Raw genomic sequence first — 26,150 nt, 5'->3', positions numbered from 1 at the left:
TCTTACTCTGAAATGTTCTGTACCTTCATGCATCTCCACTTTGATTCCTCCCCCATCAAAAAAGTTACCGTAACACAATTAAGTCAAGACACTGAGTCAGCTGTTCCTGCTCCCTTGTTTTACCTATGTAATAAAAGAATTGCTCATTTAGTGTACTCCCACAGCATTAGTTTCATTTTTACACTATTAATAAAGTGAGAAGTTATGCATTCAATTATTTTTATTGGCTTCAGACTCATGTTAAATATATACAATGCTGATCATGTACAAAAGTGTGCATGTTAAAAATTGTTAGGTTACAAACTTGCAAATTCCTAGAAAAGTGCAAAATTTTAAAACATCTTCCACCATGCTGTACAGAAAAAAAAAATCCATCATTAGCCAATATACACACTCTCAAAACATACTGATCAAACCAAAATAAGACATACAGTATACACTTAAAGCACCCAGAAGGGAGATATTGCACAGAAGACTAACAGCAAGTTTGTTACAGGGCCTGAAGGCTCATTTTTGAAAGCAGATATTTTCAACACTCCTCAGACCTAACATTTAATTCTTTTAAAAAAAAAAAAACGCATTTTTTTGGCATTTAAAAATCCATTTGTAATCTTGTAATTGCACAACGTGTAAGAATCAGAAGATACAATTAACTGTTGCTGTAAGTAAGGACTCTATTTGCACTGCCCCATTAGCTTTAGTAATTTAAAAAAAAAATGCTGAGACATGTTGAAGTGTCTTGCTTACCAAATTTCATCACGCAAACCAAGTAGCAGCACAACTTCCAACAAAAGACTGACCAAAGGGAGGTAAGTCTTACAAGCAGTGTTTCTCTAATTTTATATTAAGATGCTCCTGCATAAGCTAAGGGTTGAATCAGAACTTATCAAGTTCTCCTTGATTTTTTTTTCCTCATGGCTTTAAGTAATAGCTCAAAGCTATATATGATTAAAGCAGTACTACCAGGTACATAATTAAATTTAAACATTTCCTCAAGGCAAAAAATATAGCTCCCTCAACAGGAAATACTGACTAGATAGGAAATTAAATACACAAGTGGCCTCTAACTTCATTTAGATATATGATACATATGGCTGGATGTTTTATATTTCAATTTCAAGACACCTTAGCAGCATTAAACTATAATCTCTACTGACGGCCGTGCTTCTGGGATGAAAGGTAAGTTATGACATTGTGTCTGCACAGAATCTAGTCACAGACCTAAGCTCTAGAAATACCTTCCCAATTTCCCAAGTCCAGCAGACAAAAATAGAAAGCACACAAAACTGAAGGAATTCTCTCCTGAAGAAAAGTGAAATACTTATTCTATTTGGGCATTTTAGGTAAACAGTAACTAAAAGAAAAATGTGAGTTTTCTTCTACAGATGCACTGCAAAAAAGTGAATTAAAACTGAACAAAGGGTATCTCTGAATAAGCACCACAAGCAGTTCCTCACCTATGGGGTACTCCAGACTGCAATAAGATGAATAATAGCACTTGACTGAAAAGTAAACCTGTGCAGATCATGCTGAACTGCCACTCAGGCATCTGATGACTATAGTAGTGAAGAAGGGGACAATAATATTCTACCATTTTTTATAAACTGCAGTATCTTTTCATGAAACCCTGGCTTTCTTTAAAAGTATGTGCCTCCAAGAGCTATTAGTAATAACAAGGAGAATTTGATTCCTTAGGATAGGAAGGAAGACATCTTCCAATCACTGGAGTCTGACATCGGTAATACGATGAATCCACATGCATATGACTGCACAAAAACCTCCTCCTCCTAAAAGGTGGAAGTACGTCTTGTGTTACTGCCTGGACCTGCACAGTCTTAGCCAAATAAATGTGCACAATTTTAAAGCAATGCAAGTTAATACAATCTGTTGACAGGTTGCCTTTTCATTAACTTTGTTATAGTTGCTGTACTGTTACTGATTTATTACAGCACCAAATATGACTGACTGCAAAAACAATGTTCAAGTTCAGCAAGATGAATGAAAAGAAGTCTGCGGAAGTGTAGCACTATGTGGCATATCTCATTTGAGAACTATCCGCTTCACCCATCTATAATACTTCCTGAAGGTTTTGCTAATATATGCTGGTAACTAGATCAGAGAGTATATACTTGCACAGCTTCAGTCCATTCTCAGTAGAACTTTCACAAGCAACTGACTACTACCAAAGTGTCATGTTTACAACTGAAAACTACATAGGTTTTAAACCAAAAGGCATGAAAAGCCCATTCAAGAAAGCACTGAATACTTAAATTCCCACCAAATTAAATATAAATCTACATAGTGTTTTCATCTAGCAGTATTTATTAGATTAGGCCTTAGGTTCACATTAGGATACATATTTATATGCAGGAGAAATGTAGTTTAAGATTGGGATTATTATTTTGTGCTGGTGTTGGTAAAGTACACAGATGATAGAAGACATGGTTTCTAGATATCCTATAATTTAGTACTAGATAACAAGTATATTAATATGGTATAATTCGCATAAGTTAGATGCTACCATGAACTGCAAACTTTTCACTTTCTGAATGCTGGTATAGTATAAAAACTGCACAGATGAGATGAGATTCTTCACTATAGATATAAAAGAATTAAAAATACTATCAACAGTTAGAAGAAAATTGTGAAAATTAAACATTTTTCTTGAAATAAGGGAGAGATGTCTTCTAAGTATCATCCTTTGGTATACACTTTTAAGTTCTATGGAGAATTTACTCAATACTGCTAGCTGCTTGATCTAGATTATATACAAGTATCAAAAGAAAGTTTTCAAGATGTGTGTGTGATATGTGTGATATATATATAGTTACACACATGCTTCCTTACTCAGCTTCAAAGATAAGTATATCTTTAGCTTTGATAAATATCATTAAGGTTGTTCCAAAAATCAAATGCAAGAAAGTACCACCAGGAAGGTCTTGACAAATGTAGTGTTATGAACAACTATGTTTATTCTGAATTCCTATTCAGAATTGTTTCATCTCACAGCTTTACTTTTAAACACTTAAATAAATATTAGTTCAAAAACAAAGGATAATCTTACTTCACAAGTACGCGTTTTTCTACATGAAAAGCAATATGGTGGGATCCAAAGCTTTACCTAACTTGAGGAAATCAAAAGGAAGAGGTCAGTTCACTAATACATAATAGACTGCAATTCAGTCGACCTTAACAGCTGATTGGAAAAATGATTTTCTACTTGAAAAAGACATACGAATAAATTCAAACAGAAACAAAATACCAGCTAATGCTCACACTTACCACCTGTATCTTTTATTTAAAGCTGTTTTTAAATAAAGGCAAAGTGCAGACCTTCAAACCTTTGGAGTCTTTCCAAAAACACTGTGATGGTATATACCCCTCATCCTCAAGGACCACGTAAAAGATGAAAAGGTAATAACGTATGTTGCCATTCTGCATAGAGCATGAAGTAGCTCAGAGTTCATCTCTCCCCATCCTCATTCTGCTGCTGCTTTGTACAGAGCACAAACTATTCTCAAGTCTGACAGCCCTGAAACCGTTCACATTTCAGCCCGTCCCAGATATTTGTGAAGATCACCTAATGCTGATGATGCACTGAAATGATGGCACTCAAATGTCAAAACTCTTCACCATAAATCCTCTCATCCCCAATTATTTCAACTACATATTTTACTTAAGCTGACACCATGTATTCAGTATTCCTGAATATTAAATTACTAAAAAAATTAATCTCTCTTGTATAAACTTGTCTAAAACACAGTAGGATGATTTCAAACCTTTGTGTGATCTTCTGTGCAAGTGACAAAGATGTTCTCACCAAACCCTACAAAAGACCTATCTCGATATTTTTTCCACTTGATTCTGCTAACCTAAACCAAAATTTCCACTCCCTTCCCCTGCAAGCATACACTTAATCTCATATATGCATTTAAGCAGAACATATACGCGTACTTAACAAAAAACGTCACTGCAATGCCCCAAATGATGTGCTTCTTTTTTCAACTTCCCACAACACAGAAGATTCTTACATTCAAAGCTGCAATTCTTACAAACTACTCTCAAAAGAGCTCCCCTGAAATCCCTTCTTCATGAAATCATAATGGACAAACATACTTCACATTCTCATATACACATTTAATACTTCCAGAGTATCCTTAGTATTCTCATTGGATAGACAAGTGATTAAAAACAGTATTTCACTTCGCTTTTGGAAATTTAATGCTCTCTTGGCAAGCAACTCAGGGAAATTATTCTGATTTTCTCCTGACAATCAGACAATCCAGTCTGTCACAGTGATTAGTTTGAATATTGCAACTATGGATAGACCCACTTGTTCACAAGGCTGATTTACTATTTCATTTACAAAAGAAAAAACAACACAACTTTCTTTACAGAGCACACAATCAGTCATTAAGAGGAGGAAGAAGAAACAGTTTTCGTGAAACTAATTGGACTTTTAAAGATCATCTTTTTTCCAGGGGGCAAGGATTAACTTTATTTCTATAAAGATAACAAATATTATGCCAAAAGTTAATGAAATGAGATTATACATAATGGAGTTCTCAGGTAGTTCAACGGGTCCCCAGTCACAGGGAATATCTGACAACCTTTACAGGAGGTACAACACATTCACGTCCATAAATAAATAAAAATAACAAAAAAGTGATGGCAGAGGGAAGAGATGGGTAGCCAAAAGGGAATATACTAGCTAGCAATCAATTAGAGCTCTGCCTTATATTTATACTGCCCTTACCCCAAAAGATGCAAGGGGAATATCTTCTCTTTTTAATAGACATACATACATGTATATACATATATATACACATAGACACATATACACACATGCACACATACCTTTGCACACCAGTCAAAAAAATCATATTTTTCACTCAGCACCAGGCTTTTCCAGCAGTATTGGGTTTATAACTTAAATCACTAACATTATAAAAACGCCAGCATGACAGGAAAACACAATCCCTTCTAACATCAAATATTACTTAACAAAAAAACATTCAGTAATGGCTTTTCCAAAATATAGCAACAAATCCATAACTATTTTGTTGTGTATAGAGCATGTAATGATCTGGTATTTTCTTCTCCCAGTTATTAAACACATCTTGGAAATGGATACATGATCTGTTTTCCTGCTTGTTTTACAGAAATAAAAATATGGATAACAACTGGTTTGGTGAATACCAAGCCAAGAAACAAACAGGTGCTTTTCCACTAAGTTGTCCTGCAGTGTTGTTTAAATGATTTTGCAGTGAAAATCTGTTGCCTTACTAATGAAGAACATAGATCTTTGACCAACAGGGATATGTGATTTTTCCTCTTATTTCTTCAAGATAGTAACTATATTATGGGATTTCTTAGTGTGCATCTTAGTCTACTTAATATAAATAATTTTCAGCAGCAAGTATTTCCTACCTCCTTCTGCTCCTTCACCACCTTCAACTTCTTTGAAGTTATTCGTGTCTGTACTTTAAAGAATTTCTGATAATCAAGTAGTGCAACACAGATGTTCCTTGCAGAACAGCCTAAAACTGGAACTACATAAAGGAAGATAGCAATAGGCATTTACAGGAACAAATCACAGTAAGTTGTTCATTGGTCTAAAAAACATACTGAAAAGGTCATAATTGTCAGCTATCCCAGTTTTGAATCAGACCACTGCAACAGACAATTTTAGACAGACTGTTGGGGAATTACAGCGCTGTGAAAGCAATGCCAAATATCTTTCTTGTGATCAAGGAGCATCTGGCTCTATTCACCTTTAAATCAAATGGTACTTAAATTCAATTAGCAAGCTTGGGTTTGGAGGTCTGGTGTTTTTGGTTTGTGTGTTTAGGTTTTTTGTTTTCCTGAAACACTGTTTTAGCAGCTGTTTAGAGAGGGATTTTTTGGTGACCAAATCAACACAGTTAAGGAAAAATGTGCAAGCAAGCTAACTTGCATGGGTACATACGCTTATTACTAAACCTCTACCATAGGTTCGTCTTCAACAGACTGTTAACAGTAGAGCCCCTGAAAGCTGAGATATACATTTAAAGTGACCAAAAGATTAAATATGTTTCTGGCATCCATGAGAAGGTAGAAGCAGCAATCACTTGGAATCTTGAGTGTTATATTCAGTCTCTCCTGACGAAATCTGGCTGAGCCGTTTGCTTGATCCCCACAGCTTTCGGGAAAGCTGACCTGAGCGCATCTGTTTAAAAGTAATTCAGAGAAACAAAAGGAAGGGGAAGGGATAAGGTGGATAAATTAAAAAGGAACTTCAGACACTGATTCTGGTGAAATGCAGACACTACAATGTACTGCATAAACAAAATTACACTAACAAAAGTCATTAAAAAACAAACCAAAAGTTACACTTAGGAATGACTCTTGGGACTGACAAAAAAAACAAATAACAGACAAAACACTAATCCCTGTTGTCTTTGACTTAGAACTGTTAAAGGGATATTGCCAAGTAATGCATATTCAATACTTAGCCTACTTTTAACACCCTAGAAACAGTGTTGAGTTTAGATATTTTGATTGGAAGAAAGAAAAGAGGTTAACGTCAAACAAAAATGAACCAAATTAGCAGAAAGGACACTTTATTTTAGAGAATTCAAACAGAAAATTGCTAGAATTTAAAAGGAAAAGATCACCAAAACTGATCCTTGAATATTTCTTTCAAGTGATGGAGTATCATAGGACAGTGATGACAGATTGAAAGAAGGAAAAAACAAAGGATATCTCCTGGTTTCAAATTTACACCATCTTCCAAAGATCCTAGGTGAAGTGCTCAGAGTAAAATTTAAACCAGAAATAATTCATACTGAATATCCTGTAAGTAAACATAGATAACAAGCAACCAGATGCCATCAAATCCAGCACCTGGTGAATCTGCCATCTGACAACAATTTATAAGAAACATTTAATTCACTTATTAAGTATAGGACTTATGATTGGCTAGTAGTAATTAACCTGGCAGCTGATTCGGTTATTAAATCCCTTGCAATTTAATAAACAAGATGCATGCCTTAACAGTACAAGCTTGAGAACCATTCCCAACAGTTAGTACTATGGCTAAGCTTGCTTAAAAACCGTATCATCACGGCAGCAAGGTTGTAGAAAAGGCACAATGCTGCTTACAGGTGATAATCCCACAGGCTTTTGCAACATCCCAAACAGCTAAGTGATTGTTAAAAATACAAAAACATTTATTATACTTCACTTCATAGTGGATGCTGTCTGTCAATGCAGAAAGACTAAAGGCCAATCTTAACACCAAGCAGCATTTCACTTTGTGCACAATAAAGAAGCTATCTCCTTTTAACCCTGTGGATCAGTATCACCATCGATAGTCAAAACTAAAGTGTCTTCTGTATAAGGATAAAATTCTACTAATTCCTAACTTCAAATAAATAAATAAATACCCCCCCCCCCACACACACACACTTTGCAAGTATATTGGTCAATGCCATTATAGAAAACTAGAAAATCTGTGACATAATTTTGTTCCTCATATATGCGTGTGTATATAAATATATATATAATCTATTTACATGGATATTAAGCTTGCAGATCATCTGAGTTATAAACAGAAAATCCTGAAAAAAAAGTTGTTGGAAAACCTCTACATTCACAAAAGGAATCCAGACCTTGAAACAAAACCTTCTTCACAGTTAGAAAAATGTGATTAAGAACTGAAGAAGAGAGAACTGAAAGCCTTCAGTCTAATGAAATACATACATTTCAGCCTACAAAAGATATTTTCTATGGATTAGGAAACAGAAGTGAAAGTGACTTTAAAGCTGTTGTTACAAACATATGTTTAACAAAATCATAAGCAGCTCTTTATCAACTCTACAGTAGGAAAAAACTGTCCAGCTGGAAGGCAGTGGAAACTTTCCCTCCCTATTTGCTGCAACCAAAATTAGACTACCATTCCATGAAGCCTTTTTAAAGTATTAAACCGTGTATCTCCTAGCTAAAACATTTTCAAACACTGACAAATAAAGCTGCTCTGTTTTCACAACCCAACTATAAAATTAAGACAAACTCTTCTGGCATGTACTAAAGGTCATGCAAGAGTGGTTACCACAATTTCAAGTAAATACACTGCAGCACAATGGAAATCAAGTTATAAAGAGAGGCAAGTTTAAGTTAACTAAAGCACTTTGAAAGTTATGACAAGAAGTACTTAGAGCAAAACCTGTGTTTTGCACAAGAAAAAATGGGCATAGCTATTTGACAGATGGATGCTCTGTATTTGATATTGCATATGCAGTACCAACAAGTTTATATTCACCATATGGAGCACAGAGCATATGGGAAACCTACACAAGTAATTCTTTACGCATTACAATTAGACACTCTTAACAGAAAGTAATTTGTTTTCCCCAATGTCAGTCAATGCATATTAAAGGACATCTGATGGAAACCACAAAAAAAATAAAAGAAGCTCGCTTTCTTTAGTTTCCATTTTTCTTCTGGAAAATTGTTTCACCAGAAAGTGGCTGACAACACTATCACATACAGAAGAGAATAGCTACTAAGATTTTGCTTATTCAGATGTCAGTGATAAAGTCTGCAAGTTAGTCCAGCTGAGCTTCCCATCTGCGATCCCTATATATCTTTGATTCTTTATGAGAAATTTCAGTACAGCAGTCTCAAAAGTTATTTCTTTCCCACTGAAAACTGAAACTTGCTCTTAAATTTACCCTGCCATAGAGGAGACCTCTTGCTCAGCTGGAAAGCAGAAATAAGTGAACTTCCCACTGTTCGGTAGAAAAAGTTCTTGATGGTGGGTTTTACCTCTGCTGGCTTGCCAACACCAACGATAATCAACTTGCCATCCTCCAAGCCAACAAGGATGTGGCTATACTCTTTAGTGACAGAAATGCAATGAATTGGTAGTCGCATGGCTAACGGGGAGATGCTCAGATTCAGGCTGAAATGAACAACAGACATAGAGAAAGTACATTATGTATATATATTTTTCATATTGAAAAGAATCACTTTGCAGTTGAGATCACAGACCATAGGATGTGCTATAAAAGAGTTTCTCAAGGATCCAGTTTGCAATTCTTCTTATTATGAACTCTTACAGAAAGCTCAAATCATACCTCAGAATACAGCTTCAATAAAAAGAAGGGGCACAGCAAGTTAAGTCAGAAAATTAAGACACTCTCACTGGAAGATCAGTAACATTAGTCCCACAGCTGCCTAAGTGACAAAGGTCACTCCCATTCTGAGAAGCAGTGGAGCTCTACAGAGAAGTGCAGAACTATACAAGGTTTGATCACAGTACCAAGTTGTTGAGCTCCCAGTGACTAACCAGACATGAGGACAACCACAACTTGCCTGCATTAGACACAGCTCTTCCTAAATTCTGTCAGCACAAGGCCTATGGTTGGGATAAATGCACGGGAGGAAAGTGGACTGGTACAACTTCTCATTTTCCATTCTCCCATCTTAGTTCCCCTTAGGTGTTTTTTTATTTTTTTTTCTCCAGGAATACAGAAAAAAGCAATTGCTACCACCTATAGCACCAAGCAGAATTGACATTACAACAGCCATTTCTAAATGAACCTCTGTATTTGCACCTCAATAATCAATTCATTGGTTGCACATTACCTGTAGAGATCCCGTATGGAAAGAAATCCTTGTAAGCTGCCCATCACAATATACTCGCCAGTCACACACATATCTGACACTTCCTCCTTCAGAATCTCAGAACTCAGATGCTTTCCATTGACAGAATAGAGATGTAACGCATTCTTATCCTGAATAAATCAAAAATAAATATATCACAGAGGACTGGTAGGCTTAAAAATGTATTATCTGTATATTTAGCTCACTGGTAAGAGTTGACTTGGGCAGTAACCTACAGATAATATCACTGACAACAGCTTGCTTGTTGAATGATATGAGAACTGAGCCCATGTCTTACATGTAAGTGTACCTGGTCCTGTACAGAAGGTTTTGAAGTTACTCTTCATTACCTCTTGATGTAACATAAGATCCTACCTATCCATCTAATCAATTCAAAATTTTCTGGAAACATTCATGGACTTAATGGACAGGTCCTTGTCTTTTGATGTTTTTTGTTAAGGAAGAAGGAAAAAGCCCTCTTATCCTCAGTCTCCTCACCTCACCCTGAATTGAAAAGTAGAAGGAAACAAGTTTATTTTGTCAAACTACAGCTGGAAGCACTTTTTGGACAAGGCAACAAATTCTTGATGGATTAAAGACACAGCTAACATGACCATCTGAAGTTCTTCCAGCCTGGCAACACCTTGGTGTTTCATCTCTCCCCAGTCCTCCCAATGCAGCTAGCATGCCTATATCCAGTAAGTTTGTCTTACAGGAAAGTTCCCATTCTCACAGAAATCATAACAGTTCTACACTTAGAACAACTACACAGCCACTCATTAGACAGAATAAGCTATATAGCAAACCTTATAGTTGTCTCTCCAATCCAAAACTAAGAAACACCAGTGTAGTCCCTGGGCATCTTGCATCTACAACTCACTGCTCCCCTTATAAACCTCTATTTTTGTGTGTAGTGGAACTTGCAAAACTCCTAGTTTTGCATTTCAAAACAGCTCTCACAAGATGATTAATTAGTGCATGGCTGGGCATCTGCCTTGCAGGTGTTTGGAGATTCTTGTGAAACCTACAGGAGCACAGTATGTCTGTGATTTACCTTATCAAATTACACTAAAATTGGCTAGCAAAACTAAAAGAAAAAGGAAAGACATGTCATGATCAAAAAAGCCTCAGTTTTTAAGGAAATAAGGGTAAAATCAGGCAAATTTATGATTAAAATCTTCAGCAAAAGAAACAGAGGTATTCCATGAAGCTAAGTACCTTAAGAGTGGTCTTTCCTTCTATGCTAGTGTGGACAACTATATGGCCTTCCCAGGACACAGCCAGATTGGGAACAGTCAGCAGGAGGGAACTCTCACAAGGTGGTCGCAAAGTTCTCATGTACTGACCTTTCCGAATAGTGCGCATAATAACTGTCCCATCCTGCAGAGACCAAATTTAGGTAAGTTGTTGGCAGCAAACTCTGAGGTAAGTTACAGTAACAGGCAGAATGAGTATTTGAATAAAAATGAATTATTTTAAAAGTACTTAAAATCTTAACTGGAGATTAGGACTTCTGAGCTTTAGGAACCCTGCATGAGGAATCCTTCCCCCTCAAGGCCATGTACTATAGGCATATGTAAAAACAAATGCAAACAGAGCAATAGGGGCAGGATAGACAACAAATCGGCCATTTTATAGGCCACATTTATGACTGGGCATGATGTGCATTACAGAGTTCAGCAGCCTGACAGTGCAGTACAGAAATGCAGAGCTTCAGTAAGCAAAGAGCCTTCAAGGTTAAGCAAGCAGGGAAGGAGCCGTCACAGAATTGTTTCTGCGAGAAGGTTCAGTTCTCCAAATAAGTCCATACACTTCGAAGCTCATCTGTACAAACTAGCACAACATGCGTAGCTGAGGCCTGTGCTGTGTAGAGCACTGTTTGAGACAGATTGATTTAAGTAGGCAGCAAGGGAGATGGCACATATGTTCTTGATGTGCCAGGTTGAAGAAGAAATTGTGAAATAGTCACATTTTTGGTATTATTCTTCAAACGTGCTCTAGGGTTTGACTGAAGAAATGACAAAGAAGGGAAAAGTATTAAAATTCTTACCTTGGATCCTGACACTGCCATGTCCAGTTCAGTGCTGATGCCAACACTCGTAACTTCATCAGTATGCCCATAAAGGATCTGTAATGGCTTAGGTGCCAGGCCGACAGGCACTCCTCCCTGAGAGTAACAAAAAGTGCAATGACACATTCTCTTGCAGCTGAAGGACAAACAAAAATAAGTTTCTGGTATCTTCAGCATCAGTTGTGCGGGATGTATATTTGACATAGGCCAAAACCAAAAGCACAACTCACCCATTGCAATTTCAATTTATTCTTTTATGTCAGCAGTCCTACTTACTGAAATCAAGGAATGAATGCACATACAGGTACTATGTGGACGTGAAAGACAGAATTACTTAGTCGATTTCTTTCTCTTCAGATGACTGTGTGTGCAACTACCACAGCAAGCAGTCCTAACAGGAGTCATTTGTCCATCCACCTACTTTTTCTTTGTCCATGTGTCTGGGCTTATTCAATTCTTACAGCTTACCCTGGAATTAAGCACTGCCTTCATAGCCAATCTCAAGGAATACGAAACCCATTTTTTGCTTAAAAATGAACGTAACTCTGTTCTATTTTCTAGGGGAAAACCAAGGAAATAATACTTCTAAGTGACTGCCGCTAGTATGATATAAAATGGAAATATTGCAATAATGCTCATTAAAAATATTAATTGCTCACATGACTGCAGGATGTCAAAACAATTTAGTACTTTTGTTCCAGTGAGCATACTGTCAGCATATAAAGACTTATTCTCAGACCAGTTCTGAGGCAAGATCTGTGCTTACAGAGAAGGTACAGTAAATAGTTCTGCAGAGAACTCTCCAGTCTAGTTTGTGTGTTAGAAATCTGCCAACCAAGTCCTGAAATCCTGAAGCATACAGGAAATGCAGAACAAGTATCAGATTAAAGAGCTGGGAAAGAAGAAACAATACAGGGCAGAGAAGTAGAACAGAAGTTGCAGTACGCAGAACATTATTCTCACTTTGTAAAGACCAAGATAAAACTCTCATGAGAAGAATTTACAATACATAAAACATCACTTATATATCCGCTAAATAAAAAGTAGATTAAAAATCCTAAAGAAAAACAATTCTAAACAGTAATACTCTCCAGAGAAGGACTCGTCATTCAACTCACTCCGAAAAGATAAACTATGATGTTTCTAACATTTATTCTGTCTTGAGACAAAAAATACTGTTTTAAGCACTTAGGTCTTGCCTTTTTGATGACGCACTATTTGTACTAAGTACAGAATACGTCTTGAAAGAACTGTAAATACTCTCATCATAAAAGACAGCTAACTTTTTTTCACAGCATGCATCCACTAAACACAGTTATGTACCAGTCTACTGGTTTAATGTGCTAACTTTAGGTTCAGTGGTAAGAACAGGGTGACATGACCAAATGTACTGTCCGTAACACATAACAGGCCCATTCTGCAATTAATGCTATTTGTACTTTTATGAAGCAGCAGAAATGAACATTTAAAATGCATAACAATGGAGATGCCTCACACTTTGAGTGTAAGTACACACATGCATCACACAACCTCTTTCACAGTGTGAAAGCAATATCAAAGAATTCTAAAATGCCAGCATAAATTCAGGTAACAGATTAGTGATGTCTTTGCTAACTCCTGGTTACTATGCATCAGTACTTCCCACAGAGGAAATACAATGTTAAAATGCAACTATTATAATTAGCAGCAGCCTAGAAATGTAAAAATCCTTAACTATAAGCATTGCTTTAGTATTTGTTCTAATTCCTGTAGTCTCAAGCAGTGTTTCTGTCCTCCCATTCTTCTTTCTGGACAATAGGGATGATACTTGCCTATCCTGAAAATAACCTGTGAAATCTTTGAAAGTGCCTTTAAATAGAGAAAAGTAACCTCAAAGAACCATCAGTGTTACTGTACTTTAGCTATATAGTAACTCATGTATATAGTAAATATTTCAAACATAGAAGATAATGGGACTAACAAAATTACTAAGTTAATCAGGTTTTGTGAGCTATTTTTCCCTGGAAAGCTGGCAGAAAGGAAATCAATGAACCTTCACAGCAAAACAATGAAACAAAAGAAGCATGCAGAAACAGCTTCTCAGAGTATGCCTATACAACATACCTGCTGAACTATTTGCCATATGATACAGGTAGTATCTCTGGAGCCTGAAATTAAATGGATTCCACAGTAATCTATTGCCAAGCAGGTCACAATATCTAGACAAAGAAAGGATAACAAGAAGTTGATATAGTTTAAGACTAATTTCTCCACAATTTGACAAAAAGCACACAAGATGTCAACAATGTATCCTCATTTACAGTCAGCATGAAGCATTCTGCTGTGATGACGACTGATGAGACTGTATCAACCAATGACACCATTATACAACCAGGTGTACCAGCATAATTTAATCATGTTTGTTACCTAAAAAAGGAAGTCAAGCCTTATTTTGAAACTACATTAAACCATCACTACAATTACTAAAAAGCCATACTCAAATATATGTGTATAATCATGGTTTAAGTATTCCTCTGTTGTTATGCTGCCGTTCCTTTATGACCACTATGCCTACCAGCCCAGGTGCACTGAGTATAATTCGATCAAGAAGGACAAAAGTCAAGGTACAATACATAGAATCATAGAAACATTAAGGCTGGAAAAGACCTCCAAGAACACCTGGTCCAACCACCCCCCTACCACCAATATTACCCACTAAACCATGTCCCTAAGCAACACATCCAACCTTTCCTTAAACACCCTCAGGGACAGTGACTCCACCACCTCCCTGGGCAACCCGTTCCCAATGCCTGACTACTCCTTCTGAGAAGGAATTTCTCAGAATTTCCAACATAAAACCTTTCATTTCACTATATAAAGAGTTACTAACCCATGTGCCTGATGTGCTGTCCAATCAGCTTTCCTTTTGTAAGAGATGTCACTCTGATGCTATTGTCCCAGTGTCCTCCACTAAAGAGGAGTTTTGCATCATGAGATACTGCAAACAACTTAGAGGTGATCTCCAGCCCAGGTGCAAAAGGACCACTCATGCTGCGCTGTGTTCTGTAGGCAAGTGACGGGCAGTTAAAATTAAACTTAGTTCAAATCAATTTATCTTGCACTTCTGATATCCTTAAAAAGTAATAAGTTCTATCTTTAGAAGAAGTTACACATAAATAAAGGTGAAATTTTGCCCCCCCAATATCCATAGCAAAACTGTCACTGCCATCAGTGGAAACCAGATTTCACCTTACATCTTTTCAGTCATTTAATTCTGTACAGATAACTCATGTCCCTAGCAAATATTGGAATATTAAAGAAAAATAATTTTCTCAAAAATCAAATACAAAAGTGCCATGCTTTCGCTATAGTTTAAGAATGTACAATGAGTATTCATCTCAGATTTCAAGAAGAGTTTTTATGATTGGTAACTAGAAAAAATAGAATTAGAAGTAGCTCTAAGAATGAAGAACCCTGAAATGCTACTTACAGGACTCTTTACTAGAACATTAGTATTATTGAACATTAGAAAATATATTCTTAACTGAAAACTCAGTCACTGAAAACAGTACAGTCCATTGATTGTCAGACAATTACTGTATTTTGTTACCACAGATGCATTCATCTGTACCTATCACCACCATTTGCTTACTTGGGATTTGTCACTGTGGTATCTCTGATGAATGTAAAATAGTTGGAGATGTTTTTATCATAAGGTAGCCAACCATGGGTTCCAATAATGCAATTCAGACTTGCTGTTACCTGAAAAAGTTTGATAGAATTACAATTGGTGAAACCCAGGGACTTATTTTCTGGTATTGGAGCTTACATCAGGAAAAAACAAAAAAGCACATATTTCTTAAGAGTTTACCACTAAGAAAAAAAAAAAGGAACACCCCACACCCTTGCACATTAAAACAAAGTCCAGCTCAGATACGTAGTTTCAACAAGGAAGGATCAAAAAAGCAAATCTACTTTCCTTTTCAAAGATTATAATCCACATGCGGTACTTATTACCAAGTAAAAATACTGCATGTTATAGACAGGTCAAAGAAAGCTGATTTTTAAGAAGAAAAAGACAAAAACAACCAACCAGTGCCCTTCAACCCCAAACATTTCATTACAATTCTATCATTTAAGTTTTTTCTTCTCTTTGAAATAGTCACCAGTAATAGTTAACATATTAATACAGGTAGTTTGAAAAACACTTGTACTACAGCTCTGTTTCTGAGGAAGCAAGGAAGAAGTTGAAATATTCAAGATTATTTTCATGATACATTTAGAAAAAAACACAATGAGAATTTTCGATGTTTTCAGATTCCAAATGACAAACATACTACATTAAGCCAGGACAATGAATTTGACCTACAAAATATGAATGTCAGAAAATATTATTTCCTGCAAAACACAGATATTATTGCACAGGGGCCATTATGCAGACCATGAATATAGACATAAATATGCAAACACTGCCCTCCTTTCATCATTTGGACATCTGCCATAATACCAGAACCTGTATTAGGCAGTGAAAAATTTAATTTTAGGAACAGTATAAGCCTTTGGAGTGTGCACATGCCAGACATGGCACAGATTAAGATACGGGTTGGAAAGTAATGATAAATGTAATGGTGTCATTAATAACTCAACCCTGTCATTTTAAAGCCAGACTGCTTTACATTAGGAAATTGATTGCTATTATGGAAGTGGATCAGGTAGACAACTTACAATACACCTCACCACTACTTACTCTCATAAGCACTTAAATGCCATTCAACAAATCAGCCTGACTTCTCCAGGAGACAAAGTTTTAACTGATAGCTGATGTTCATCATAGGTAAAAGGAACACATTTCAACAGGAACAGTTAGAAAGTACTTCTCTACAAACTTTGTATGAAAAAAAAAAAACAAAAAAACTTTGTACAAAAAAATGCACCTATTTGTTTTGACTGCTGTCAGTCTCCAAGTTTAATGTTAACATGTGTAACTCACCAAGATCTCTGGGCTTCCCTGAGACATAAAGGAACGTGACTGATTCCTGGGGACAACGGCTTTGACAATGGGGACACCATCACTGATTCCCTAAGAGAAATGACACAATTTTGTTCTAATTATAACCAAGAGCTGAGGGACAAATGCAGAACCTGTAAAGAGGAAGACCCAAAGCCTCTGGAATCAATACCAGACCCATAAAGTACTCTTGGACACTGATACACACATCCTCAGTTCATACAAGTATAGAGCGTAACAAATACCAGAGCTTAAACCCTGGCTCTGTCCCGAATCAATGAATTTAGCCACCAAACTCAGTGAGTATCCAGATATCACCAGTGTTGTTCTTAGCTTTCACAGAGTGCTGGCTAACTCAATACTTAAACAAGATGTCAGCAGATACAAATATATCAACTTTTACAAAGCTAACTAAAAAGGCAGATACAAATTGTATTTAAAAATATTTCCTTCACCGGAAGCAAGTTTGTTTTCATCTAGGTTACTGCTTTTTGTTTCAAGTAGATCAGAAGTTTCAGATTAGACTTTAAACAATCTCAAATAATGTATCTACCTCTACGAAGAATGACTTCAGTTCAGTGAGGTGCTGGAAGAGATTCAGAGTAGAGGTATCACTTTTAGTTAGTCTTTGCACTACCTCTTCTGCCGACAGCCTTTGAGGATGGGGCTCCTAGGAGACATTTGAAGGAGTGTCAAATTAGACAATCAAATTAGAGAAATCTACCAATTTTTCAAGTCATATATGGTACTCAGAATCTTATTAACAACCAACAGGAAAACAGACTCTTAAGCACCTAATTCACTTTCTGAAAGAATACTGATTTCTTTGAAAATGCTATGCTATATTTCCATCAATGTGACCCTTATACATGTTGATGTGGAAAAGACTTAAGTTAAAATTACAAACCAAAGTCCTTTGTAATTCAGTTGGATTTAACCTCAAGGGTCTGACTGGGAAGGAACAAACAGCATTACCTTTAACAGCTGACAGGGAGTTTGCCCAAAATTGTTTATCATCCCTTCTAATGCTTTCCTTTCTTTTTCATCTGTTAAAGCATCCAAATCCACAGCCCCTGGATCACAACAAGAAAGATGAAGGGTAGAAAAAAATAAACATAATCCAAACAATATATTGAGCAAAGACATGGCAAACAAATGTAACAAAACAAACTAATTGCAGCATTCTCAACCTTTCCCCCAGAAAAGCCTCCAAACAATGCTTCCACATAAAATACAATCTGAAAACTCTACTCTGCATGTGGAGTTCTAAGTATATCTGCCAGTGCAAGAGTTGCAGGGTTTTGTCTTGTCAAATGGATTTAATATACTTCATGCATGCAGTAAGTTGCACACAAAAGCCACCCAAAATTCACTTTTGGTATTAATAGACTGCATCTTCAATCTATTATTTATTTATACAATTTTCCTTGACCCCAATCCATGAGAAACCCCTTCTCAAAAATGTTTTTAGTCAAGCAAACAAAAGAGCTAACAACAACAAAAAAAAGCCCCCAGCACATTCAGAAACAAAACACAAGCACTTGAAATAGTCCCCTCTTTTAAAACATTTATTAACATTTTAGGTTCAAAACTTCTGATTAAAGCATCAAATATTCTAGGTGTCTGATAAGAAATTATAAGTTATGCTGCCACATTTCAGCCATAATTCTCTTGCTTTACCATATGCTACTATATAGCATGATCACAAATCAAGTCCTCTCTAGCTAATGCTGAAACCCCACAATTCTGATGACAATGACAGGAAAGCATACTGCTTTATACCTTCATAAGTACAATAATAGAACACATTGAGCGCTTCCACTGCAGCTGGTCCCCTCTGCTTGTAGCCAAAAATCAAATCTATCCATTCATGAAGATGAGCAGAAACATACTCAGATTCCTGGAAGAAAAAAACACTCTTGTAATAATGTGAAAAATTCTGGTCCCTTCTTGAAGTATTTACTATTTTCTGTGAAAAAGATTCAATTCCTAAACTAAGAGTATTTACAAACTAGGTATATACTAACGTATAGAGCAGAAGCATTAGAATATGTACATGCATTAAGTGCACTAACTGCCATGTAAGATGGAAATTTAATACAACAAAATAGCACATCTAAGATGTCTAAGCCCTGTCACCTAAAAACACCTAATTCTGCATTTTATCTCCTAAGGCAGCAAACTCCCAAATCATTAGCATCCTCAGGCTTTATTTTTTTCCCTCCTTTCGAGCATTTTATTTACATGCACAGGACTTTTAAGTGAAAATTCTAGTGATACTTGTAACATCAAATTCAACACCAACTCCAGCTCAAATGTAGTCCCAGTATTTTATATTTAAGCCACAGTGACAATGTATAGGTGTACTTTCTTTATCATTATTTCAGATGTGTAACCATCATCTTACCAGAGCCTTCCTATGTTTACAAATGAAGTCTTCTGGAGAGTGGGCCCACTTGGGGAGAACAACATCATTTACCACTTCTTTGGATATTTGAAGCTGACCCAAGTTAAAGCCTAGTGAGTAATTTGGAGAATTTTAAGAGTTACTACAAAATACTTCAAAAAAAAATCTCAATTTCTTTATAAAGATTAAAAAGGTTCTTTCTCAACACATGGGAAGGATATTGAAAAATTCTTAATACAAATCTACAATAACCCTACCACTGACATAGGAGACTAAGTTCTGCTATGAATCTTTAAAATGTCAAGTGAAACATAAGTTATCCAAAGCACTCAAATGATGTAAAAACTGCAGTGCCAATCTCAAAAGTAACATTAATCATTTTCACACCTATCTTTAAACATACCTGCACTTGCTTTATTTTACCAGGATTAAGAGTCCAAAACATTTAAATGAGAGTATTCGCTCACAACTACAAAGTTACTTACAGGTTTAAGTTATTGTAGAATCAAGGCTTTTAAGCCTTAAATCCCACCAGCTTTCATTAGAATAACTCTAAATATTTAAATGACTTTTTGTCCTGGTTTCAGTTAGGACAGAGTTAATTTTCCTCCTAGTAGCTGGTAGGGTGCTATGTTTTGGATTAGGATGAGAAGAGCGCTGATAACATGCTGATGTTTTAATTGTTGCAGAGCAGTGCTTACACCAAGCCAAGGACTTTACAGCTTCTCACTCTGTCCTGCCAGCGAGCAGGCTGGGGGTGCAGCAGGAGCTGGGAGGGGACAGACCCAGGACAGCTGACCCAAACTGGCCAAAGGGGTATTCCATACCATCTGACATCATGCTAAACAATATATAGGGGTGGCTGGCCGGGGTGGGGGGGCCGGCTGCTCGGGAATAGGCTGGGCATCGGTCAGCAGGTGGTGAGCAATTGCATTGTGCATCACTTGTTTCGTACACATTATTATTATTAATACTATTATCATTATTATTATTGTTATTATTATTTCCCTGTCTTAATAAACTGTCTTTATCTCAACTCACAGGCTTCACTTTCCCATTTCTCTCCCCCATCCCAGAGAGGGAGGGGGGAGGGTGAGCAAGCGGCTGTGTGGTGTTTAGCTGCCGGCCGGGTTAAACCACAACGCTTTTGAAAGCATGACTTCGATGTTTCAAATTTTTATAACTTAGAACTCCAGTAGACTGTAGCTACCAGACGAAATTATCAGCAGCATAAACACACAAATCTGTTTTTAAATCATCTAGTAGGAAGAACAATTCTCCTACGCACTAAATGTGAAGAAAAAAATGGCTAGGAGTCTTATACTTGAATGCAATGTTGTCTTTCTAGTCAACATTACACATTACTGAAGCAGCTTATTCTCCACATACACACCCTTCTTCTGATGGGTATTGGAATCTTACATAGCTCTAAAATCACGTGACTTAACATTGCATTGGTAGATAACAGCAAAAAGCAGCAAATACACCGATTGCCTGGAACAAGTACAAGACCTCACTTTTGAAGACGTCCAGACTATCACCCAACAAAACCAATAAAACGAATACTAATTAATCTCCACTAACTTCCACTATCTGCTCAGTATGAATTCTTTTGTTAACTTTCTCATTTTTAAATACCCTAATGAGCACTTCTGATCTTTTACATTAGGCAGACAACACTATTTTAGCCATCCTTAAGGTCCCACTCGAGTTTTAAACAACATTCAGGCTGCTGTCTAATGCAACTGGTGTCTCACTAAACAGTTTGAAGCCAGTGTGATGACTGAAGTAGTTTATAGAAGTACATTATAAAGCTTAAATAATGAGTGTTCCACAGCATTCATAACTGCTTATAATTCTTTTCAGAAGAGTAAAAGAAGAGAGTTCCATGCAGAATATTCTGAGCAATCTATTTACCATTTTGATTCTCCAGGAACTCTGGGAAGTAGAAGAACTCTGGTATAAGTTCCTTGACATCATTGGGGTTATCCATGAGTGCCTGCCAGGTAGCAGGAATAGAGTGGAACTGTCGATCAGCACAGTCAAACCTGTGGGTCAGAGAACTCAGATCAGGCCGTTCATTCTCTTGGTAAAATAAGGAAGAAAATAGAGGCTCTGTTTACATGCTCACAGTATACCTGCCACTTTGAAGTTGGATATGAAGTGTTGTGAAAGGTTCTACCCGAATGAGGTAATGCATGACACCAGCAGCATTTGAGTAGTGTGTTCCATAGTGAAATTTGTCAATCATCCCAAGGGGATCCTCAAAATTCTCGTATCTGCAAAAAAAATACAATAAAGAAAATATTTATAACCCTAAATACAATTGAGCACTACAGCTGATACACACGTGAATTGTACTTATTGGAGGGAAGGATTCAAAAGAAATGATCATAGTCATTTGTAAGAGAAAAGCACATCATCTTCTATTAAACATGAGAATTCAAATTCTGGCTCAGAGTCCCCAAGCAAAAGACTACAGAAAGACAGAAAGGTACATGAGATGATGGATCACCCTTTGCATACCCATTCTTATACTCTTCCCTAGGCATTTGCTATCAGCCATCAGAAACTGGATAAAGGGCAAGACAAGCTTGATTTAGCATAACTTTACGTAAGAGATAAAACAGAAAAACAAATAAAAACATGAATAAAGCTGAATATTTATTACTGAAAGGACTTGTGAGAGTTTCCTGCAAGATTCTAAAAAAAAAAAAACAAGCATGTGTGATTGTCTCAGGATGCAGAGAAGAGATTTATTTAACACTCATATCAATTTTCCTTTTCTACTGGCAAACCCTCTACAGCACTGTGCCACCATCTGGCTGATATATTCTTTAAATCACAAGGCCAGTAAGAGAAATTACAGCTACACATACTGCTAGAAAACCAGTTTCATTACAGTCAGGGATAGACCCTCATCATTCAAAGAAAATGCTCCGTGTTCCAAGTTTTCTGAAAAAAGATGGTTTTGCAAGCAGCCTGGCAAGTGCAATCTGGTATGACAGCACTCACTCCTCACACTAGCAAAAAGGAAGGATAGCTACACTGATGTGTGGACATAAGTACTTGTCACTCCTACCTACAAAGGAGTTGCTGGAAGTGACTGAGTTATATTTTATTTCAAAGATAATAATCTATGCTCAAAAAAAAAGAACAGGAGGCACAGATCTAGGGATCAGTGCTACCTTTCAGAACAGACAGCTCAACTCATCAGTATGATTTCACATTCCTCATCTTGAAACAAATATAGGACACAGTATGTCTCTTCAAACTGCTGGACCATTAAATTGAGTATCTCTACATACTGTTTCTCATCTCCACATCTGAGAAACAACAGAAAATTTACAACAGTAAATTGTCCTTTCAGTGCTGTATAAGCTAACTAATCTGAATGCAGCAGGAACAAAGAATCAACAATCTTTGCGAAAGCATCTGTGATGTTATAAAATTAGCTTTAAAAAATTTTAGTGTCACCACTTTATTTATTTAAATGTATTATTAGCCTCAAGTCTCAGAAAAGACAAATATAAGTGTTCAAATACATACTTCTCTTTTACAGCCTTAGCATTCTTCTCATTTACCACCCCTATGGGTTTGGACAGATCCCTAAAGACTGCTGGGTTATTCAGGTCCAGTTCTTCTGAAGTATAATCTCGTAAAATCCAGGGGAACTGAAAAAAAAATTCAAAGATCAAACAGACTAAAGATCCCTCCTTTGAAACAGGAAAAGTGCACTCCTTCAGCAAAAACTAAAAAATTAATTTTTTAAAATTACCACAGGATATTGAGCAAGGTCGTTGTAAGTTCGTCCTGCCATTGTGTTCAGCTGAATAAGGTAGTCGAAATTGGATATTTCTCTATTCACCCATTTCTGAAGGACAAAAAGAAAAAAAAAATACCATGGAAGTCATTATATCAAAGCTACTACTATTGCAAACTACACGTCTTGTCAGTATTTATCTGCTAGAGGATAGCATTCACAAGTAAAAGGCACAAGTCTATAAGCACGGTATGAATGTTCAAATTTAATTTGTCATAATCGATTTTATTTCCCCTTTGATTCAGTGATCATACTGCATTTCATTGAAGCATTATATTTCATTGAAATGCATTGATTGTGCTGAAATTCACTGAAATTGTGTCTGTGATCAATACCAGTCCTGTTTCAAAATATAATGCAGCTGACAATTAGCTGCCCCAGAACAAAAAAGTGGAAGCATCACACAAGTGAAAGAAACAAAGAGAAGGAAGGTAAAAGAGGAACAGAATTTTGAAATCCATACAAGTTTTAAGGTCAAAGCTTATAAGTTGTTCTCCCATTGATTAACAGTACAGGAACTTGTAAATCTAGTGTCCTTGCTCCTCTGCTCCATTATTCTATTTTAAACCAAAGAACAGACAGAGCTGTGTTCAGAAGGTCTCAAAATCTTTCTGTAGCATGATGGAGACATTTCATTACAGAAAATGTTTTTCTCTACTTAAGTATGCAACATGATACCCTATGTCCCTGGGCAAACAAAGAAAAAGTGAAGTACTCCCAATATTCTTCATCTCGTCTGTAAAGCTCCCTCCCTCAGAGAAAACCACGATCATGTCATAAACAGATGGAAAATAAAAATATATTTACTCTATTTAGATAAGTTATCCATGTTTAGGGTAATATAGACATTTTGACATTTTATTATTATACCAAAGTTACCAATTCCTTTAACACAATACTTCATACTCAGTCTTCACATGGTCTTTGTTGAAAGCCTTATCATGAAGAGATAGCAGGGAACATTGTTTGCACGTGTACTGAGAGAAGTTCCAAAATGTACATTAAGGACCATGGACTAAAACTAGAAGCAAGTCTGCTGCATATTCTCCATTCTTGTTGGAACACTTGCCATAATCACGTCAGAGCTGAGCTCTATCCATTTACCATGGCATAAACTCACTGATTGCAACAACAAAACAACAATTCTAAAAATATGCATGTTAAAGTTCAGACACTGGACTGAGGGTACAGAAGTTGGCAATTGCCATCTAAAATACTGGAAAAAAATCAGTACTCTGGAGCCTTCCAGGATTTCTTCAAGAAGCAGAGGAATGCTCTAGACCGTTTATGCTGAAGTCTCATACCTGCGTCAAACCTGAAGCTTTAAAGAGTTCCTGTGGAGATCTGGTTCCAGAAATATTTGGAGAGCGCAGCGACAATATTCGACTGTATACTTTGTTTCTTACCTGTTTGAAAACAGCATAGAAATATTTGTTCTAGAAATTAAAGCTGACAATTAAACGATTTCTCTGTTAATTAAAATGTGAAGTAAATGGAACATGGTTACACTTTTAAGCACTCCTGTCTCTTGCTGTATAAACCTTTGTTTAAACCTTTTGTGTATAGATATAAAACCTTCAATTTCAGGATATAAAGGCAGCATACTTTATGAAGTGACTTCTTTTTTATTGATGTTACACCAAAAAAATTATTCCCACAGAACTCTTCTAGGAAGACTGCTATTCAAATAAAGTTATGCCATACTGCTATATTCCCTACCAAACTATTAAAACGATTTCTTTATTTAAAAAGCCATTTTACAGCAGCTATTCTTTAACTGACCTACTAGTATGTAACTCACCTTAAGTTCTGAAAGTTCCACAACGGATCACTTAGAGTAATGCAGAGGAACAAAAAGTTCACTAATCCTACACTACGGAATACAGAAATCTCAATGATTTCCAATGTTGTGGTAAAATAAAAACTCTTTTACTTTGTAATTAATATACTCAGATTATTTTTAAAGATGTGTGGGCTTAAAGTTAGATTATTACTGATATAATTTTAGTTGAATAATGGTTCTGTATTATTAAAGAGAGAGACAGGAAAAAGCCTTGCTTTATTCATCCTTTCAATTACTCAGTTTCTAGATGCCAGACTGAGGTTTTCAGAGACTGCAGTCTAATTTCCCATAATGACTGTAGCTAGCAAACATTTTGTTATTAATGCTCTAGTATTATGAAAGACACCAGACTCGAACTAGATATGATCAGTGAACTAAAACTTGACACTTGTGCTAATAACACAAATCAAGGAAATCTGGGAAATGTGTACCTCCTTATTGAAGTTGAGGAAGTAGTTGGTTTGATCCATAAGGAAGATCTCCAAAGCCGACCTCCTCAGGTTGTACCTACGCAAATGTATCTCTCGAATTTGAGAAAGGTGACATTTGAAATCAAAACCAACCCCTAGAAAGAATGTTTTGATTACTGACTTGGAATATATCAAAAACTTTTCATATACACACAATACAGTATTATTTTCAATCACCCTAGAAAGAGCAAATTTTATACGTGGCTTAGTTAACCATTTTGCTAGAAAATATTCCTAGCTTCATTTTCTACTGAAAGATTGAGACAGCAGAAAATATCTGATGGGATGGAGAACATCTTTGCATTCTGATCAAAGACACTTTATAAATGTATTTTGTTGATAAAAATATAAACCAAAACCCCTTTCATTTCTTAGTTGGGCTCAAACAGAAAATTTTTGTAGATAGAATTTCCAAAAGGCCAGCTTCTTGATATATTGGTTTCTTCTTTTTTATTTTTATTTTATTTTACCACTATTGGTCAAATGTTTCAGTTCACTGTTTTCATACTTAGCCTTGCATATTCCATTAAAGTTCGTGTTAATTTTTACATACTACTACTTCTTAATCATTACTTACTACAACTTTTTAATCAATGTACAGGTGAAACATTTGTCATGTAGAACATAAGTGCCATTTAAGAAACAACTTAGAGGAAATGACACATTTTGTTCATTAACTAGACAGTCAGCACAGATGTTATTTATTTTTTTAATAAAGAAATGCTAAGAATATCGAATCAATTTAACAGGTCAGTATCTATAGTTCCAGATTAAGGATTCTGAAGTGATCAGCTGACCTCTGACCTCCAAGAGGAATATTAATTACAGATCCTCACCATGTCTCTTCACAATTAGTTTGGCACTCATTCCCAAAAAATCAAGCTCGGCCTACTAAAAGCAG

At 36.2% G+C, this 26,150-nt stretch overlaps 1 protein-coding gene across 11 annotated transcripts in view; it reads right to left on the bottom strand.

The window, feature by feature from the left end:
- Positions 1–206: 206 nt before the first annotated feature.
- Positions 207–26,150, bottom strand: part of NBEAL1 (neurobeachin like 1) — an 86,105-nt gene continuing 60,161 nt past the window's right edge. For 8 of the 11 annotated variants that reach the window (XM_083842772.1, XM_083842771.1, XM_083842767.1 and 5 more), the window contains 19 exons: positions 25,211–25,344; positions 24,241–24,342; positions 22,892–22,987; positions 22,663–22,787; positions 21,252–21,392; positions 21,031–21,161; positions 19,114–19,223; positions 18,489–18,606; positions 17,682–17,779; positions 17,260–17,376; positions 16,689–16,778; positions 15,351–15,460; positions 14,589–14,761; positions 13,823–13,917; positions 11,699–11,815; positions 10,867–11,028; positions 9,631–9,779; positions 8,715–8,944; positions 207–6,208 (listed from right to left, as the gene is read on the bottom strand). In XM_083842772.1, coding sequence (XP_083698898.1) covers positions 6,132–6,208; positions 8,715–8,944; positions 9,631–9,779; positions 10,867–11,028; positions 11,699–11,815; positions 13,823–13,917; positions 14,589–14,761; positions 15,351–15,460; positions 16,689–16,778; positions 17,260–17,376; positions 17,682–17,779; positions 18,489–18,606; positions 19,114–19,223; positions 21,031–21,161; positions 21,252–21,392; positions 22,663–22,787; positions 22,892–22,987; positions 24,241–24,342; positions 25,211–25,344 — 2,375 coding nt within the window. In that variant the 3' untranslated portion in view covers positions 207–6,131. Of the gene's footprint in view, positions 6,209–8,714; positions 8,945–9,630; positions 9,780–10,866; positions 11,029–11,698; positions 11,856–13,822; positions 13,918–14,588; positions 14,762–15,350; positions 15,461–16,688; positions 16,779–17,259; positions 17,377–17,681; positions 17,780–18,488; positions 18,607–19,113; positions 19,224–21,030; positions 21,162–21,251; positions 21,393–22,662; positions 22,788–22,891; positions 22,988–24,240; positions 24,343–25,210; positions 25,345–26,150 lie in introns of those variants that run through there. The other 3 variants (XM_083842774.1, XM_083842768.1, XR_014586373.1) reach the window with 2 other exon arrangements.

This window comes from Anser anser, assembly GCF_964211835.1.
Source record: "Anser anser genome assembly, chromosome: 6".
NCBI lineage: Eukaryota > Metazoa > Chordata > Aves > Anseriformes > Anatidae > Anser > Anser anser.
The sequence above is the reverse complement of the archived record's forward strand: the minus strand, read 5'-3'. Positions and strand labels throughout refer to the sequence as shown.